The sequence below is a fragment of the Calonectris borealis genome, chromosome 2 (genome assembly GCF_964195595.1).
Source record: "Calonectris borealis chromosome 2, bCalBor7.hap1.2, whole genome shotgun sequence".
NCBI classification, from domain to species: domain Eukaryota; kingdom Metazoa; phylum Chordata; class Aves; order Procellariiformes; family Procellariidae; genus Calonectris; species Calonectris borealis.
In genome coordinates this window covers 12,929,269-12,946,960 of record NC_134313.1, presented here as the reverse complement: position 1 = coordinate 12,946,960, position 17,692 = coordinate 12,929,269, and the positions used below count along the sequence as shown (strand labels likewise).

Below are 17,692 nucleotides of genomic sequence, written 5' to 3'. Positions count from 1 at the left end.
GACTCAGGTTTTTAGGGTTCCCCCCACCCCCCTTACCTAAATAAGCCCCAAAATCTTTAACTTCATTAATAAATATATTTAGTTTTCCTCTTCTTTTCTACAAGATCAAAAGTTTAAACTTTTACAAACAGAAGAGCAGAAGTTACTCATTTATCCTCAGGAAACTTAAGGTATACTCGTGATAACACTAGTCAATTTTAATTCTTACTCAGTCAACAAATCCAACTTCACTATTAAAGTAAAACTCTATGGAGTGGTACCTATTTAAACTTAGGTTGAAGTTGGCCACCTATAAGATACGCTTTTTCAGAATTCCCTGTTTTAACTGCACCTCGTATCGTGGTCCAAGCTGAGCATAATCTCGTAGCTTGTCCTTATCAAGGCGAGTAGGCACTTCAATGATATCATGAGTCTGAAGCTTTATAATTTTGAGAAGAGATGTAAACATGCTTTCGGGAATTATCTGTAGAACCTTTGTAAATGAGAGAAGAAACAAACGTAGTCAGCATATTCTCATTAAAAAAAATAAATCTTCAATTAAGGAAAAGTAGTTAGAGAACAAGACAATTACGTCTCTTCAAATGCCTACCTTTCTAACATAGGAAACCAATTCGCCAGAATAATACTGTGATACGCTGAGAAGATCAGGACTGTTTGCTTGATTGATACGGAGAAGTGGCAAGTCAAGAGCAGAAGCAAGCTAGAAATAAAGTCAACATTTTAACTTCACATGTCTGTTTTTCTAATATAAATTGCATGCTTGAACTCTCTTGCTCTCTCAGGCTCTTAACCTATAACTCAAAGCACTAAGTTCTTCCTAAGGAGCAGTGTTACAACATCAGGTTTGTCAACAGAAAAAAAAATTGTTAGAAGTCAAAAGTCCAACAGTCTATAACGCTATGCTCCCTTATTCATTTTTTTAAAATCTTACCATGAGATACTTTTTTCCATGTAATTTTACACTCCTCCCCATGCTATTTCCCATTCTTATTTCTACAGAAAATATTTTCATCTGATGCCAGATCTTCATCATGACAGACAAAGGGCATAGCCAACGTAACTTTTGCAATTCCTTCAGCCTCCTCTGGTACATATGCAGAGGATGCCACCTATGCACCAATGTTTCCAGCAAATAACTGTAATGAGTAAAGGCTGGATGATGAGACTTATTTGCCTAACAGCAGCAATATAACTGGTTGCATAAAAAAACTTGGTTTTCTTTTCTTTAAAATAACCTTGAGTTAATTTAATACTGTCTAAAAACTCTGGATATAGACAATGCTGGTAAAACGAAGTTTTGACTCTCTTGTGACTTCACAGCCTTAAGACCTATTTAACAAATGCTTTGGTTGACCTGCAGCATTCAAGTACATTCACTATTGTTCATACTTACCTTGAGAAAAGTGGCTCTGAGTTTAGTTACCATAGATGGACTGACTCTTATGCTTTCCTGCATAATAGATGTAAAGCTGGAGTAGGAAACAAACAAAAGAAATCAGCTTCTTCCCCTGAAACTCTTATTTTCAGCTCTTAAATCATATGTTACCAGCACCAGTGTAATCTAGAAATGGCACAGGAGATCACTAAAGATCTTCACTAAAGGAGGATTTTGGTCTGAAGAGATACTGACTAGGAAAAACCTGTAAGATAAAGGGGTAGGTGGGGCAAAAGAAGAGGGCGTCAGGGAGCGTTAACAGCCAAGGTACTGAAATAGCAGCTCAGCAAAATCACACCATGGAAAAGGAGTTCTCTAACATTTGTCTTTTTGTTTGTTTTTGGTTGAAACAGGAACTCCAGCATTTTGGAGAAGACTTAATTAGACTAAAGGCTGGAGATAGAAGCTTAACAAAATTGTTACAGTTAGAACAAGATAGACAGTAAAAAGATACAGTATCACTTAACCTGCAGCTAACATGACAAGGATGGCTGTTAATTCTTATTCAAGTTGATGAGAGTTAAATATACCTAATTCACAGAACAAAGCTTCAAGATTGTTTTTAAATTGGAAAAGTTTATAGTATTAATAATATTTATGCATGTTATTTCCCACAAGTTTTGCAAATGATGACTGATTTAGAAGAAAAAGCTCCTGCTAAGATACCTGTCAATTAATTGCCAAGCATAAGAAAGATCACCAACTATCTGCATGGTGATCAAGACCTCTTCTTTGATGTTGATAGTTCGGATCATCTGATGGAGAAATTTGCGGGTGTCAGCCAGAAACTGGCAAACTTGCAGGTTAGTTTCCAGCTGGTGAAACTCTTGGACCTATATTTAAAAAACAAACAAACAAACCAACCCCATAAAACAACCCCTTTTTTTTCTGTCCATCTTTAAGGACAGCAATACAAATAGAATCAGTAAACTGACATATTTCTTCAGGATTACTGTTATTACAGTAAGACACTAACAAATCTTGGCCTACTTTAAACCGCAGTTAAATAATAAATTTCACAAAGTTACTTGAGGAGGTGTACTGTGAAACACCATACTGAATATTCTTTTATACCCTGGAAGTAGAAGAAATGTACACATAACAAATATGGATATTTTTATTTTGCCTTTCAAATTACCCTCTCTAGTTTCAAATGAATTTATTTTCAGAGTTTCTAATAAAATAAGTAATGTTGCCAAATAATGTTTAATACTGAATTCATTTCTTTGAAAAACCCTACTAATCCTCAGCTGCAGGTGACATGATTTTTCATGCTATATCCCATATTTTACAATCACAAGGTCTATAAGCAAGTCTTGCTGACTGTATATATAAAACTGCAAAGATCTACAGACTTAACAATTGTTAAAATGCAGATCTGTTTTGTAACTCATCTATCGGAAATCCGTGCATGTGTATCAAATGCTATTTTTCAAAAGGACGAAGTAATTTATCTGAAAATTTCTTTGCCATACCTCCTCCAGTGCCTGTATTAGCTGCACAGTTTTTCTGCCTGCTGCGGTGGAATCATCATAGTTTAGAGACATTATTTGCTTGGAGATTTCTCTGAACCAAGCCTGAAGATTTTCTATGTAAGAACAAGAAAAATTTAATCAAATCTTTGCATGTAAGGTAAGTAACAAAGACACAGGGAACTTGCTAGTCAAAACAAACACACACACACACACCCCTATACATTTAGGAGATTGTTTAAAAAGTTTTCATCTTACTCTTTCATTTCTAGTCTTTCAACATGTAGACTTGTAAAGTGGCAAATGCTCAGGTAAGTTTCACATACAACATTAAAAAAACAACTACCAACACAAATGGGCGTTATAAAATCTATACAAAGATGATAAAGCCCTTTAAATCATAAATTTTTGTTTTACAAACTGTTTTACAATGTTAATTGCCTTGGCAGTTGCAATTTCTATGTTTCAGCTGCAAGCTTGCTGACATCAAAAAGATGAAGGGAAATATTTCAGTAAGGTAATTCTGCTTTTAAGTGGAAGCAAGTGAGAAAATTGCCTGTATTCTAAGTTTTGTTGTTTTGGATTGATGACAAATGTTGCCCTTACATTGACACTTTATGCAGTGTTCCTGATCAAATGAGAGAGTTATTTACAATTTTTATTCTTATACCAGTTCAAGAAATAAAAAAGGTATTTCAAAAAACAGAGCAAGAAATTTGGAAACAAATACAGGCTCAAGGCTTTTAAGTCCTTTGAGAACTTGGAGAATACCACTCAGTGCAGATGAGAAGTAAAATGAGGTTTGAAAAAATGCTGATACAACAGAAATCCAGGTTACAACTAGAGAGAGAATGAGAAGAGAGGTTAAACCATCCCCATATTTAATGGGCATCATCTTTGCACTTCTTTATACATAGAGCACAGTAATGTGAACTCCATTATACACAGAAAAGTGAACTCACATTTCATAGTCTTACCTGGCGTATCTAAATAAAGTGATAAAAAATATTTTTAAAAATATGGCCATCTAAATATTAGGTACCTAAATACGGCTTACATATGGAATATATGCAGGAAACCTAAATAAGACAGCGTGCAAGAGACCTCTGTGGTAGCTAAGGGGAAAAAAAATGAAAATTTTTCTCATTATCTGTATTAGCCTCATGTGTTTTCTTTTGGTATCAGCTTAGAAATAAAAAATAAAATTACTTTTTTTCCCCTTACAGTTTAGTTTTTAATAATTACCATTTTTCTCCACTCTAGTAAGAGGTTTAACTCCTGAGAAGACGTCAGCAAGCTCAGTCATCCTTTCAGATCCCTCTTTTTTATAGTTCTCCCATTTTGTTTGTTTTTCTGACAGCATCTGCTTGAACATCTATTGAAAAATGAAGCATTTGGTTTACAAAACTGGCAAGAAGGCATACTACAATAGATGAAATAAAATACTGAAAACAGATGGAACTGACTTACAGTGACTACTACGTAACTTCAAGATCTTGCCAGAATATTAAATACAAAATTAAAAACATTAAGAAATACAGCCAATGTGATGGACATACAATGACAGAAATTAACTGAATTTGAAAAAACAGTATGATGCAGATATTGTTAATTTTTAGTCACTTATAAAAATATCCAGTAATTTTTTAGCTTAGAGATCCTAGGAAACTCTCGTCTAATATTGACTTATACTTCACATAGTCATCTTGGCCTATGCAGAGAATTCCAAGGCAAAAAAGCATGTACTTGAAGTTAAGCATACTCTCATATATTCCACCAGGTTAGTAGCAGAGCATTAATGGGGAATCTTTTAGAAATGGCAGAACTTCATACATAGGTGTAGGAGTTTTCTTAGCAGCTTATGTTCAACATACATAGGCTTTCGTCTCTGTTTAAAAGAAAGCCTGAAAAAGAGAAGTATGGCAGCATAAAATCTTATGCAGCTTCCTCAATAGATTTTACTATGCCTGTTATCAGGATGTTCATGCAAAATTCTGAGTAAATATAAACACGCTGGGTAAGAATGAAAACTGCCAATTATTGAGAAGACTGCAAAAGTCACTTCCAAGCAATAGTAGTTTGTAATCTTCTATAGGAAACTCACAATTAACAAATCAAAATAATCGTTCTTTATGTAAGTGGACTGTGCAGTAAATGTACCCCTACTATGCAAGTCTTCAGCTCTGTTCTGCCATCCAGGGGAAAACTCTGAAGAAGGCAGCAGCACATTACCTCTTTCAAAATGAATTCAAATTGAGCTGTATCCAGAAGAAGCTGGAAAAGGATCCTGGGATTGTACCTTGAGTCTGTTAGAATTTGATCCTTTATCTGGCGGAGACGTTTGTTATTTGGATCACAAGCTGAAAACAGAAAGACAACATTTCTCCACTGTTACAGAATTTGGCCAAGCTTTTCAATCTTTGTAAATAGACTCTTTTTTTAATAGCTTGAAAGCAAAAACATTTTGCTCTGATATGTAAGTCCCCACTTGTTCTCCATTTACATGGATCTCACCACCCTAGTACAACCTTTCCTTAGAATAGGAAATAATTAAGGTTTCTGTGGTGCTTCAGCCTTCTTAAAACTCTTCTGCTGGCTTCTGCAAACCAAATGTGAATTTAGTACACCTGACTGAGAAGCCCAGAGATCAACATTTCTGAAACCGTTACAGAAAATGGATGGAGGTGTAACAGAAGCCCTCTCACATACCAAGAAGCCTCAAAGACAGCACAAGCATTCAACCAAGAGAATGTCTACATAAGTAAGTTTACAGACCCAAACTCACGTCAGAGACATTATTCAACAGTTTCAGTTGAATTTCAGTTCAACAGAATAAAAACCTTGATTTTAAACTATTAATTGCTAAGATATTGAGAAGTTGGCAACTGCTTTCCTTTTGGTGCTAGGTAAAACTTTCAGAATGATGCTTTAAGTGATAAGGCAGAAAAAGATAAATTTCCCAGACTTTTTCTGCAGAGCATTATTCAACAGGATCACGACTTCTTCTACTACTTTTTATACCTGTGTCTAGCTCGCAAGAATTACGGAAATGCACGTGTGCCGTTTCAGCCGAAGACTTTAAGAGACTGTTAGCAAAAGAACAGCTCAACAATCTATTGGAAACAGTAGATGAAACTCTGCTGACTTCAACAGCAGCACACACTGAACTTCCCTCGGGACATAGCATGAAGCACCAGTATAGCAGGATTGACCGCTCTGTAATAAAAGTATAGCATGATGTCTTACCTGTGTCTGCAGTGTGAAGCATCAGCCAGCGGATTGCTACGTTGCAGTCTCGCAGGCAATTCAGCAGCTTGGGAATGTTGTCCAGCACTAGCTCTTCCCTTAGACAGCCTTCTTTGAGAAACTGCTGCACCTGGGTGTGCACTCGCTCAGTGACTGCAGCATATCTGCTTGCCTTAAATATATAAAGCTTGCATCAATATAATCCTTGCCTCAAATGGAATACTTCATGTACAATGTGACTGTGGCTTCCGAAGAACTTAAAGGGCACATAGATCAAAAAAGTGCTATAAAAATTATTACCATTACTAGTAAGCAATATCATATACTGCAACTGCATGACAAAGGATGCAAGCTAAATTTTAAAGCAAAGAGCCTACACAGGAAGCATAATGTTTCAAAAATGCAGACTTGTAAACTTCCTATACTCACTTACGTACTCTATAGAAACCATTCCTAAAAAATAGTACTAATATTTTGTTGCCTAATGCAAAAGAACAACAAAAAAAATCTATTCCAGAACGGAAATACTTGTTATGAATTAAATGTCAGTTTTACTTAGTGAAATTCTTCCCTAAAGACTAAGGAAAATTGTCTGCTCATATTCCCTAAGTTTACTAGACAATAAATAGTACAGTTCTCTTAATTAGACACTTCTGTATGTTCTTTCCTGAGCACTGAGGTCAGATTCTAAGGAGGCATTTAGCTATCATCAGTCAACTGATTTGTTGATTGGGCAAACAATCAACCAATTCAGTATTACTCATTGTTTTTTAAGTATGGAAAAAATGATTTCACATAAAAAGAACTAACTGCATTGCATCATACAATATTCCAGTATCATTTTTTTAAATCAGATGCTTTTTCCAGATTATTGTTTATTTAATTTGGAAGACCCCATTTAAAACTGAGTGCCACACACTGTCAGCATAAATGTGTAACTTCTAAAACTGTTATCTATGAAAGACCAAAGTCACCTTAAGTCATCCCAATACTGAACAACATGGCAATGAGTGCTAGCATCGGTTCAGTCAAATCACAACCCTGAAACTTTTAGGGGAAACAAACACTGCAAGAGGAAGTAAAACAAGCAGTGCTATGAAGACCAGATTTTGAAACTTGGAAGTATTTTTAACTCAAAGTTATGTACAAAGTTATCTACTCAAAGTATTGTACTTGAATGTAATACAAACAATTGTATGCAAGAAAAAAAGACCCATGCATTATTGATGTCATATAACATACTTGAGATGCCCACACAGCTTGAATCTTGCTAAAGATACTTAACTCTCGCTTATGTACCTGCTCTTTGACATTTGAAAGATCCAGCGTGTAGTTGAGGGCAGTTTTAGCAGCTTTGTAGGGTTCCCATGCTTCTGCTAGATTTACAGTGATTCCCATGTAAATGCTAATAACCTAAGATTGGAAGCAGAAAACAAGAAGCTTACATTCTTATTAAGAGAAAGACATACTTTTCATTTAGCAATATAAGTAGAAAGTGATATGCTGTGGGTATAAATATGAGACAACTAAACCTTTTTGGTAGCTCCATCACCTTTGGAAATCAAGGAGTAAGAAGACTTTGAAATAACGGGTACACAGTTAACTAGAGGCTTAGTTCTGAAGACAAGCTGACAGTTCTTTCAGTCACTATGTATGATCCTTGGCCTCTATTTTTTTCTGCCCATGAACTTATGACTTCTTTTTCATTTCCATGATGCTATGCAGGAGACTGACAAAAGCAACTGGGGAAATGACTATGTAAAGGGAAAAACTACTACAATTAATCCTACTCTAAGAATGCCCAAAGGTCAAAATTGAAATGTAATGCATCTTCTACAGTGACCACAAACAGAAGGAAGTTATGATTCCATGCTGTGATTTTTAAGGAGCAAAGAGAAATTGATTTCAGATCCCTAGCCCAAGTTTGAGTGTGATTAAAAACACAGAATTGCGATTGACTTGCAAGTGTTTGTAAGATACTTGATTAAAAATGGAAGTCTTGGGTTACCGACAGACGAAGGATATATAGAGCTGTGGCATTATGAGCTTTGTCACACTATTGCTCTAATATTCCCCCATCCTGGAGTGATCACATCTAGGGGGACACTGTCAGCCTTTGAGCTCTTCTGACAGTGTCAAAAAGGAAGCCAGTAAAGGCAAATGGGACACTGGTCTGCTGATATGAGGATCCCTCTCATATTGCTGAAGTGAAACTCATCATTTCCTGTAGATGACAGTTCCTCAAAAGGCTGCACTTCAACTGCTAACAATGATTTGAAACCAGCCTAAGAGTTAAGTATTCTGTATGATGCAGCTAACTCATCCATACCTGATCACAAGAAGATAGGTGTTGTCTTAAAATAACAGTTTGTACTATCAAGTCAAGTGAATAAAAATGCTGGCATAATCAAAAATTCACAATGTCAAGTTCTCATTTATAAAATAAGCTTGCCGTTTTTCAGAAACTGATGGGTTCTAATGTCTATTAAAACAGCCAGCTATTACAGTTTCTTCCCTCCTTTCTTCACTGTTTCACTTATGGTACAGAAGAATACAATTTGAAACCAATAGAGATACACAAATTAATTTATAGATTCTTTGTTAAGTCTGATTCCCTTTGATATAGACTACCTGGGGACTCTATTGTTACATGCCAGTCTACTTCAGTAGCATTTTTTGCAGACTAGGGCTTCTGAGTGGAAAACCTAAGTCTCAATAATGAGACACATGGTAATTCCATTTTGATCAATGCATCTGAAAACATCTACAGAATTGCAGAGTGACAGGTTTTGCTTCTAAGTTATTTGGACAACGGCATGGAATGAATCTTCAAACAAGTTTTCAAATAACATCAGGATGGGGGGATTTGTTAGAGAGCAAGACTGCCATCCAGAGCACCCTTGACAAGCTGGTAGAATTCACCAGCAGAAACCACACGAAGTTCAATAACGATAAATACAAAGTCCTGCGCTTGGGACAAAACCAAACCCTTGCAACAGCACAATCTGGGAACTGACTGCCTACGTAACAATTCTACAGAAAAGGACCTAAGCGTCTGGTGGACAAACTGAACATGAATTAGACATGCAGCCTTATGACAACAAAAACTAACCATACACTATGCTACGTCAGCTACACTGTAGCCAGCAGATTGAGGGGAGTGATTATTCTCATCTAGTCAGCTCTCATGAGGTCCCATTTAGAGTCAAGTGTCCAGATTTGGGCTCCTCAGTATGAGACAGACATGAACAAATGGGAAGGAATTGAATAGAAGGCCACTAAGACACTTACAGGGACCCACTATGAAAATAGAAGCTGAGGGAGTTGGGTTTGCTTAAGCTGGAAGAAAGATGACTAAGGGCTCTGACTGCGGTCTTCCACTACCTAAAAGGAAGTCATGAATAAGACAGAGCCAGACCCATCTCAGACGTGCACAGTGAAAAGACAAGAGGCAACAGTCACAAGCTACAACAAGGAAAATTTCAGTTTTACAGAAGGAAGAAATTCTTCACCATGAGAGTGATTAAGCACAGCCACAGGTGCCTACAGAGGCTGTAGATATTTTAGATATTTTCAAAACAACTGGACAAAGCCCAGGCAACCTTACTTAACTTTGAAGCTAGCCCTCCTTTGAGGAAAAGGCTGGACTAGAAGATGCCTATATCACCTTCCAGGCTACATTTTTCTATGATTCACTTTACCATAATGGTATCAAGAGTGGTTGATTTAAGTATTTTAGACAATAACGGATATTTTTAAAGGGTAGCTTTCCACGCTTATCCAGAGGTTTGACTCAGGCTGCTTCATTCTGAACAAAGTAAAATTTCCCCAGGGAAGAACCTATTCTAGTTTTAGGACATTATTATTTTCTATAATGCATGTCGTAAAAAGAAGGGAAATTGTTCCTATTACATTAAATCCAGGGAATCATTTTAAAACAGAATTATTTTTTACCCAATTATCTGGAAAGTATTTATCCACTATCTCTCTCATTTTTGCTTGTTGAGTGTGAAGAATAGAAGGGTCAAAATACAGTATCACATAGAGCATAGCAGCCTGAGTAGCCAGGGCAGTGCTGCGGTGTTCTGGTAACGGATATGCAGAAACCTAGGAAGAGGGAACAAAACAAAACAGAACACAATATAATGCAACTTAAACCACTTGCAAACATTATGGGGCACATTAAAGAGTATGGTATATAGATACTAGGAGGTAAGGAGGATATGTGGGTAAGCTGAACATGCTTACACATGCAGCATATTTACCAGATATATTTTACAGAATATAAAAGTTGACTGTGTAGACGCCTGCTAACATTAACAGGATATAGTAAGATATTACTATGCTGTAGATGAGTCAAAGGAGGGATGAACCAAAGAGCTTAAGATGAGTTGAACAGAGCAGAGTTAGAAATAAGTATTTCATAACAACTGGGTATGTTTAGTTCATCGCAGATAGAAACAAGTATTAATTTAACTGAAGTAAGAGGCAATTAGGATGCAGATAATTCAATTATTCACCAATTCCATGTACCAGCAAGATCAAAAAGAATCAAACTATCAACCGAATTTTAATTTAAAAAATCCATAGGATAATATATTAAAAGACCTCCATGCTAGAAAAAAGTTGGCATCAAAATCATATTCAACAAGACATAATGATTTGTCATTAGGAAAACAGTTCTTTGCTTTTATTTAGTAACATTCTATTTTTCTTTAATTTTCCTTGGTTATTTTATCAGGTTAAATGTCAGTAAGAAAAATCAGGAGGCTTCTGCCCACTTCCATCAAGAATAAGCTGCAAGTATCAAAGGAGGTAACACCTCAACATAACATAATTTAGTGAAACAGGCTGTATTCGGTTTGGGTTGAGCTGAAAATTTCTATCCTACTTTTTGTACTACATTTGGAAAAAGCGCATAGGTTATAATCATGCTTTGTATAGAAACATGAATGTTTTTCATTATCAACTGTAAGCACTACAAAATAAAAATCACAAATTGTAATATTATTTTAATGCAAAGGCAATAAACCAACAATATTATATAAAAACGAGAAAAAGTACTTTTGATACAAAATATCAGCTGATTTAAGTAAGAATTCTAGGTTAAGTACTTTACAAACTCACAAACAGTCCTCACAAACACTTCACAGTTTCCTATCATAGACATAGATTATGTCATAAAATAGGCTCTCTTCACAACTTGCTAAGTTCTCTTTTTTTGTTTCTAGAACTCTGCACAACTTAAAAAATTCTTACAGTACAGTAGTACCTGAAAAGGCATTTTTTTCCGCTTTGAAGGTTAATATGTCTGTCCATAGTATCAAAGTGTTTTCGATACGGTCCCTTCTTTTAAATTATTACTCCTGTCTAAAGACTTAAACTTTTGTTTATTTCTTACAATCATTCGTTAATCTTCAAATGCTTGTTTTCTTAAACTGCTTCAGTTTTCCAGGATTCACTAAAAGTGTGCCAATAATTACAGAAATAAGATTGCTTGTCCATGCTAGAGACTGAATCCTGCTCAAAAGCAAATGCTTTGTTAAAGATCTCTCACAGGACCCATATTAGAAAAGACTGTAAATATAGCAGTCATTACTCATATGTTGCTTCAATTTTTGTTCTTTTACTTTATTAATACAATTGTCATAGTTAGGAAGTGCGATATTAGCGTTTCTTTTTAAACACAGTCTACTATGGGATGATGAATCTCTTTGCAGAAACGAAAAGAATGGGAATCTCCAAAGGAATTAGAGTTATTAAGAGTGGCCAATCATTTATGATTTAAAGGCATTAAATAATAAAGTTGTTTTTTGCTGTGAGATTGGCCAAACACTGGAGCAGGTCGCCCAGAGAGGTTCTGCAGTCTGCACCTCTGGAGATACTCAAAACCCAACTTGATGCAGTCCTAGGCAATCTGCTCTAGCTGACCCTGCTTGAGCCAGGGGGTTTGACTACGTGATCTCAAGAGGTTCCTTCCAACCTCCGTGATTCTGTGATTTATTTTTTCTGGGCTTCATGGTTGAGTAACCTGAGACACAATTTTATATTCAGTTTTAGATCCCTCTTCTATCTCACAGTAGCTTACCTGGTTATAAATGTCATCTGACCGTAAGCGGCCAATAACCATGCTAATGAATGTTTCACTTATGGGTACCCTGCTGAAGTAACTCTCGGGGTAGTTTGGAGGTCTTTTAGCTCCAGGTTGGCTTGAGTATCCAGTGCTTCGAAGCAATTTACAGATATCATCTAAATTGGAATCAGCAGAGGATCGGGCTGCACTGTTTTACAAAAGAAAGGAACAAAAATTGAGCTGTATGACCTAACCATTTCCTCTTCTCCCTCCCCTTGTAGCCACATCTTTTCCTCCAAGAAAATGATCAGATACTAAGATCTGGGAGATTTTTGGTTGTTTACTCCATGAATATAAGGTTCACCATATTACAGGAAGACACTGATAAATGTCCATACCAGAATCCCAGATAAGCACACAAAGCACAAATAAAAAAAAAAAACTTTATTCAGGAACAGAAACAAGTAGCTTTAAATTCAGAGGAGGAGTTTTGTTCTGTTTTTTTTTTAATTTTTCTTTTTTGCTCCCCATTTCTGAATTCCCCTTGTTGATCCACTCCTGCATTCCAGAGTTAACGAATCCTCTCTCATTATATACTGAGAGGCATAAACATAGTCCAAGAAGCATAGGAACAGGACACCACCTTTTTTATATGTGGGAAAGGATTTGCACTGATACCCCTTGAGATCCTAACTGTCACATACTGATGCTGTCAACCTACCCTGGAAACTCATTATTGATTTGACTAATCAAGCACTGTAACTACAAGAAGTCTAACTCGCAATACATTTGTCGTCTAGATAGTCAGGACTTTTCACCAAGATTTGGTCACACATTTGGGAACCTGTGATACCTTCATAGCTGGCACTTGCAATGTTAAAGTTTTAGCTGAAAGTTTATGTCAGTGGACTTCAAATTTCTATTGTGACAGCATGAAAAATCTGTTGCTTCAGTTTTGCAGCTAGACCTGCAAAACCAGCTAATGCAAGGAGTTCTACAGACATGCAGAAAGCTCTGCAGAATTATCAGAGTCTATCTGCATGGTCAGACAGTCAAAAAGTTGCTGATATTTCCATTTATCTTAATTCAATAACCTAGTTAACTGAATATACTGCATGTTACATCCTTTCAGCCTCGAGTGCTTCTGAAAACCAATATACATTACCTGTATCTGTAGTAGGAAACCAACATTCTTTCTCTGACTTCTCCTTCAATCTTCTGGTCAATGACCAGTAGCATGACTCCATATAAATAGAGAGCTTCACACTGTTTAGTAAAAGGAAGAACGAAGGGAAGAAATCACATGAATACAATTTTGCAGGAACGTGTAAAGACAAACATGCACTGGCAAACTAACCCAACATCAACTACGTAGTCAATACAATATGAAAAATGGCGGGCTATACATTTTTGGACTTTGTCCTCCTACAAGTGAGTCACAGCATTTCCATGCATTCAGTAAACTTACATCTTTGTCTAGTTTGGCACTAAACTAGTTGGTTCATTTTCTACTATTACAGAACAGTTCAATACTTACTAGAAGCTGTTTTCCATCTTCATTAAGGAGGACCGTTTCTAATGTTTGCTGAATGTAAATTCCTTCATTGAGGTCATCTAAATATCTAGGGATCATAACAAAGAGTTGGTCATTGACTATTTTGTTCTCAAATCGTATGTCCTCAGAACTCAATTGGCCAATTTTCTCTGAAAGTCAACAGACACATCAGAACATTTCCCTAGTACAAGCAGCATGGAGTTTTTCAAAGGAGAGATGTTCTACTATGAAATGAGAGGCTAGAACTCCTAACTACAGCCTACCAGTTGGCAAAAGCCTCCTTCCATATCCTGCTGGTGTATGTGAAAGAGACTAGAGGATACTTTGTAACTTACAACCAACATCCTCTTGAATCTTCTTCTGGATGGACGACAGCCTGAGAAGAGAGTACTGAGAAGGCTTTTACTCCAAAATTTAGTAAAACTGTCATTTTCAAGTTACCTCAAAAATACCTCCTGGAAATACCATAAATTCATCTCAATTGCAATTTGGAAGGTAGAGCTAGAAATAGAGTATGTTCCTCTCGATTAAGAGAAGATTTCTTCCTATTAAAGGATTTTCCAGTAACACTAGTTATTAATAAGTAATGTTAAACATCTGTTAAATCTTTTAATTAATCTTTTCATATAAGATCAGTAACAAAAACAATTCTTATGCTTAAGATTCCCTGGAACTTTTTCTTAGAGTATTTCATGAAGTTTTCATATTGTTTTTTACACGTAAGAGTAGCAAACTTGAGAATAATAATAATAATAATAATAATAATAATAATAATAATAATAATGATGCCAGTGAAAGTTAAAGAAAAAACCCTATCTGATATTCTGTTTTGCAAGACCACAAAAAACTTAGTTTAATAATATGAAGTCTCCTTTCATTAAAAAAATCTTCAAGACAATCTCCAAGATAAAGAAGAAAAATTAGCTCTAATATACAATTGAGGAAATGAGGTAGAGAGGTTAAATGTTTTCAAGTCATATATTAAGCTGGTAAGCAACAGCAGGAGTAAAAGTTAGTGTTTGCTCCAGCAATCCAGGTTTCCAGGTGCATAGGAATATGATCCAACAGCAAGCGTATTGGGTCTCTAAGGAAAAAGCTTCCCATTATTAAGACCAAACAGTAATCTAGTCTTCAAGAAAATCCACATGTATTTAAGATACCATACCTGTTTAAATCTACAATGTATTTATGTACACTCTGAAAAGCTAGATAAAATCTTGTCAAAATTTCAATGTTGTTTTCACGAAACTCTTCATCTAAATCCAATAACTCAGGTTTGGCTTCCAATCTGCCTTCACATGTCTCAGGCCCCTAAGAAAAGAAATTAATCTTTAGAGACAGTATTTGACTTTGACCTCTATTTGACATCTCTTCAGTAGGACACAGAACACGTACAACCACCGCTGTGTGCACAACACCAGAATTAACATTTCTTACTAAACCAACCAAGCTACTTTATGATTGAACATCGATTCCATAAAGATCAGTTTTACACTTCGTTACAATCTGCAATGATTTTAAATACAATTTATCCTACGTACCCAATGGAAAAGAATAATTAACACTTTGGGTAAAGCCCCAGTGCATTTGAAGCCACTGTGTGCTTTTTGTAGAGCTAACTATCTCCCTGCTGGAATTTTTTCCTTTACACATTTGATCTGATTGATTTCTCAGCTAGAAACCATAACATTGAGGCCTCACAAACAGTGGCGAGCTTAAGTAGCTTCTCATACATTTAAACTGCTTGAAAGTATTAGACCTACGTGAGAATTTTTTTACAGATTCTGGACCTAATTCAGCGCTAGTCCCCCAAATTAATGCAGAAACCATGTCATTAAGAACCGTGGGGGTTAAAGGGTTGGGATGAAGAGCCTGACTTCCTTAAAGCAATGGTACAAACTTTTTTGACCATTTACCACTGTCAACGTATCTCATAACCATCATTTGGTCTTACTACCACCATCTAAATGAAAATATCATTAGTTTAATTGAAAATATTATTAACACTTAATTGAAAATACGTCATTCCACAGAACGTTTCCACAGCATGAGATCATTGCTTAAAAGGATTTAGTCAACACAAACGCCATAAAACTAACTTAAAATAGAGTTAAAATAAAGTATCAAGCTTAATACCCAGCTGACAATTTTTTTGTGGTTTTAAAAATGCTCCTGTTCTCTTTTTGTGCAAAATACCTACATAAAACAAAGTATAAAAGCAGGCCCCAAACCGCCTATGAAGTTCAAATACAGGAACTAAACAGCCTGAGTTTTGAAAATCTCAAATCTCTTCTCATTAGGTAATTCTAAGAATCATGAATACAGCAATGGTGCATTCGCAGTGAAAATATCTGTAAATTCACTAATCTCTGCTGTGTAAGTATGCCTTTCACGGATTTTGGTGCTCTGAAAAGCAGCAGCACTGTTGTGCTTCCTTAACATTCAAAAATCTTATAGTTTCAAGGATAATCGTATTTCTTACCAATTATTCCTATCTGCTTTTAAATTTTCAAGTAATTAGTGTAAAAAAAAGACTTCTAAGAAACACTTAGATCTGAAGGTATCTCAGAAATTATTTGTGCTCAGGGTTTTCAGTGTCCACAGCTCATAGTTAGCACTTGAAATTTACAATTCTTACTAAAAAAAAAAAAAAAAAGCCCCCCTCCCCCCCCGCTTTACTATTAACACTTCTTGAATTGCACAATCTAGATAAAGTCAGATTAGACAGTCTCTGTAGTTCCTTCTTAATCATGCTGGAGAATGATAGAGGGAAATAAGTACTGCAATAAGCTTAATTTTTTAAGGGAAACAAGGGCTTTTCATGGACACTACTCTTTGATTTATTTGTTTATTAAGCGCATGTGACAAGTCCAGTGAATGAACAATCACAGTACTGTCAAACAGGAAAGCGGAAAGCAGTTTTCATGGCTGCAAAGAATAAGCTACAGATAACCAAAGGAAGATGGGCATACTGCCCACAGTACTGCTCCAAAGGAAAACAACCAACTGCACAGGCTCAGAACCTGCTGGTGAAAGTGTAAGTTAAAGTTTCTGCAGGAAATAATAATAATTTAAAAAAAAAAACCCAGAACCAATACTCAAATCTTATATAATCAGTATCCATCAAAGTTCACAGGCCAGATGACTCATCAAACACTTTGAAATGTGTAGCTGGAACTGCGCTGGTACGGATGCACTTAAAATTGCCTCCTCCTTGCCCTGATACTCTCAGTGCAGGTACCAGTTATATTCTGCCTAGGGGCCTAAGCAGAGAACCTTCCCTAGACTGTTTCTGCTCACTGAAATGAGTAAGATGAGGCTGAGTATGGTCAGAAGCACATAAAATACAAGACAGCCCAGAAGCAGAATGTTAGCATGCAAGCATATCCCGATTGCTACCTCAGTTTGGTGAATTTTTGGTAAAAACTAAGCAAGTAGGAAGTCATGACAGTCAACTCTGAAAAATGCTAATAATAAACACAATAGTCAGGAATGGCTGTTTCATAACCTGAAGCATCCTCATGCAGGACAGCAATGCTTTAAGAAGTTTAACAATAAAAGGATTTACCTTAAAATAACTGAAATCAAATATGATATCCCCATACTTCTGTTGATCAGCCTTGTCTTTTAGCCTGAAAACACCAGGAATAAATTCAGAAAGTCTCAGAAGTTCTGCAATGATGGCATTTCCACAGGAGACAATCCGAAGAATTGCCTGACCACAGAGATTGTTTTCAGCTAGAAAATCAACCATTGTGGAGCTGGACGTGACAGAGCAGCAGAAGTACTGCAGTCAGATTCTGATCGTTAGTCTTTAGGTTATTTGAAGAAGAAAGTCTGATGAGAAAACTAGCTGCTCCATTAATAACCTGTAAAAACAAAACCACACACATTCAGAGTGGTTCATATTC

At 36.1% G+C, this 17,692-nt stretch overlaps 1 protein-coding gene across 3 annotated transcripts in view; it reads right to left on the bottom strand.

Moving 5' to 3' along the window:
• WASHC5 (WASH complex subunit 5) overlaps positions 1-17,692 on the bottom strand; it is a 28,754-nt gene that overhangs the window by 10,030 nt on the left and 1,032 nt on the right. For all 3 annotated transcript variants that reach the window (XR_012672256.1, XM_075141163.1, XM_075141164.1), the window contains exons 2-16: positions 17,350-17,650; positions 14,947-15,092; positions 13,764-13,848; positions 13,392-13,492; positions 12,242-12,434; positions 10,108-10,260; positions 7,453-7,566; positions 6,154-6,325; positions 5,140-5,267; positions 4,153-4,282; positions 2,911-3,023; positions 2,102-2,268; positions 1,394-1,469; positions 590-700; positions 332-472 (exon numbers count right to left, since the gene is read on the bottom strand). Coding sequence is in view for 2 of the 3 variants with exons in the window: in XM_075141163.1 (XP_074997264.1) it covers positions 332-472; positions 590-700; positions 1,394-1,469; positions 2,102-2,268; positions 2,911-3,023; positions 4,153-4,282; positions 5,140-5,267; positions 6,154-6,325; positions 7,453-7,566; positions 10,108-10,260; positions 12,242-12,434; positions 13,392-13,492; positions 13,764-13,848; positions 14,947-15,092; positions 17,350-17,535 (2,016 nt within the window). In the remaining variant the exon portion in view is untranslated. The remainder of the gene's footprint in view (positions 1-331; positions 473-589; positions 701-1,393; positions 1,470-2,101; positions 2,269-2,910; positions 3,024-4,152; positions 4,283-5,139; positions 5,268-6,153; positions 6,326-7,452; positions 7,567-10,107; positions 10,261-12,241; positions 12,435-13,391; positions 13,493-13,763; positions 13,849-14,946; positions 15,093-17,349; positions 17,651-17,692) is intronic.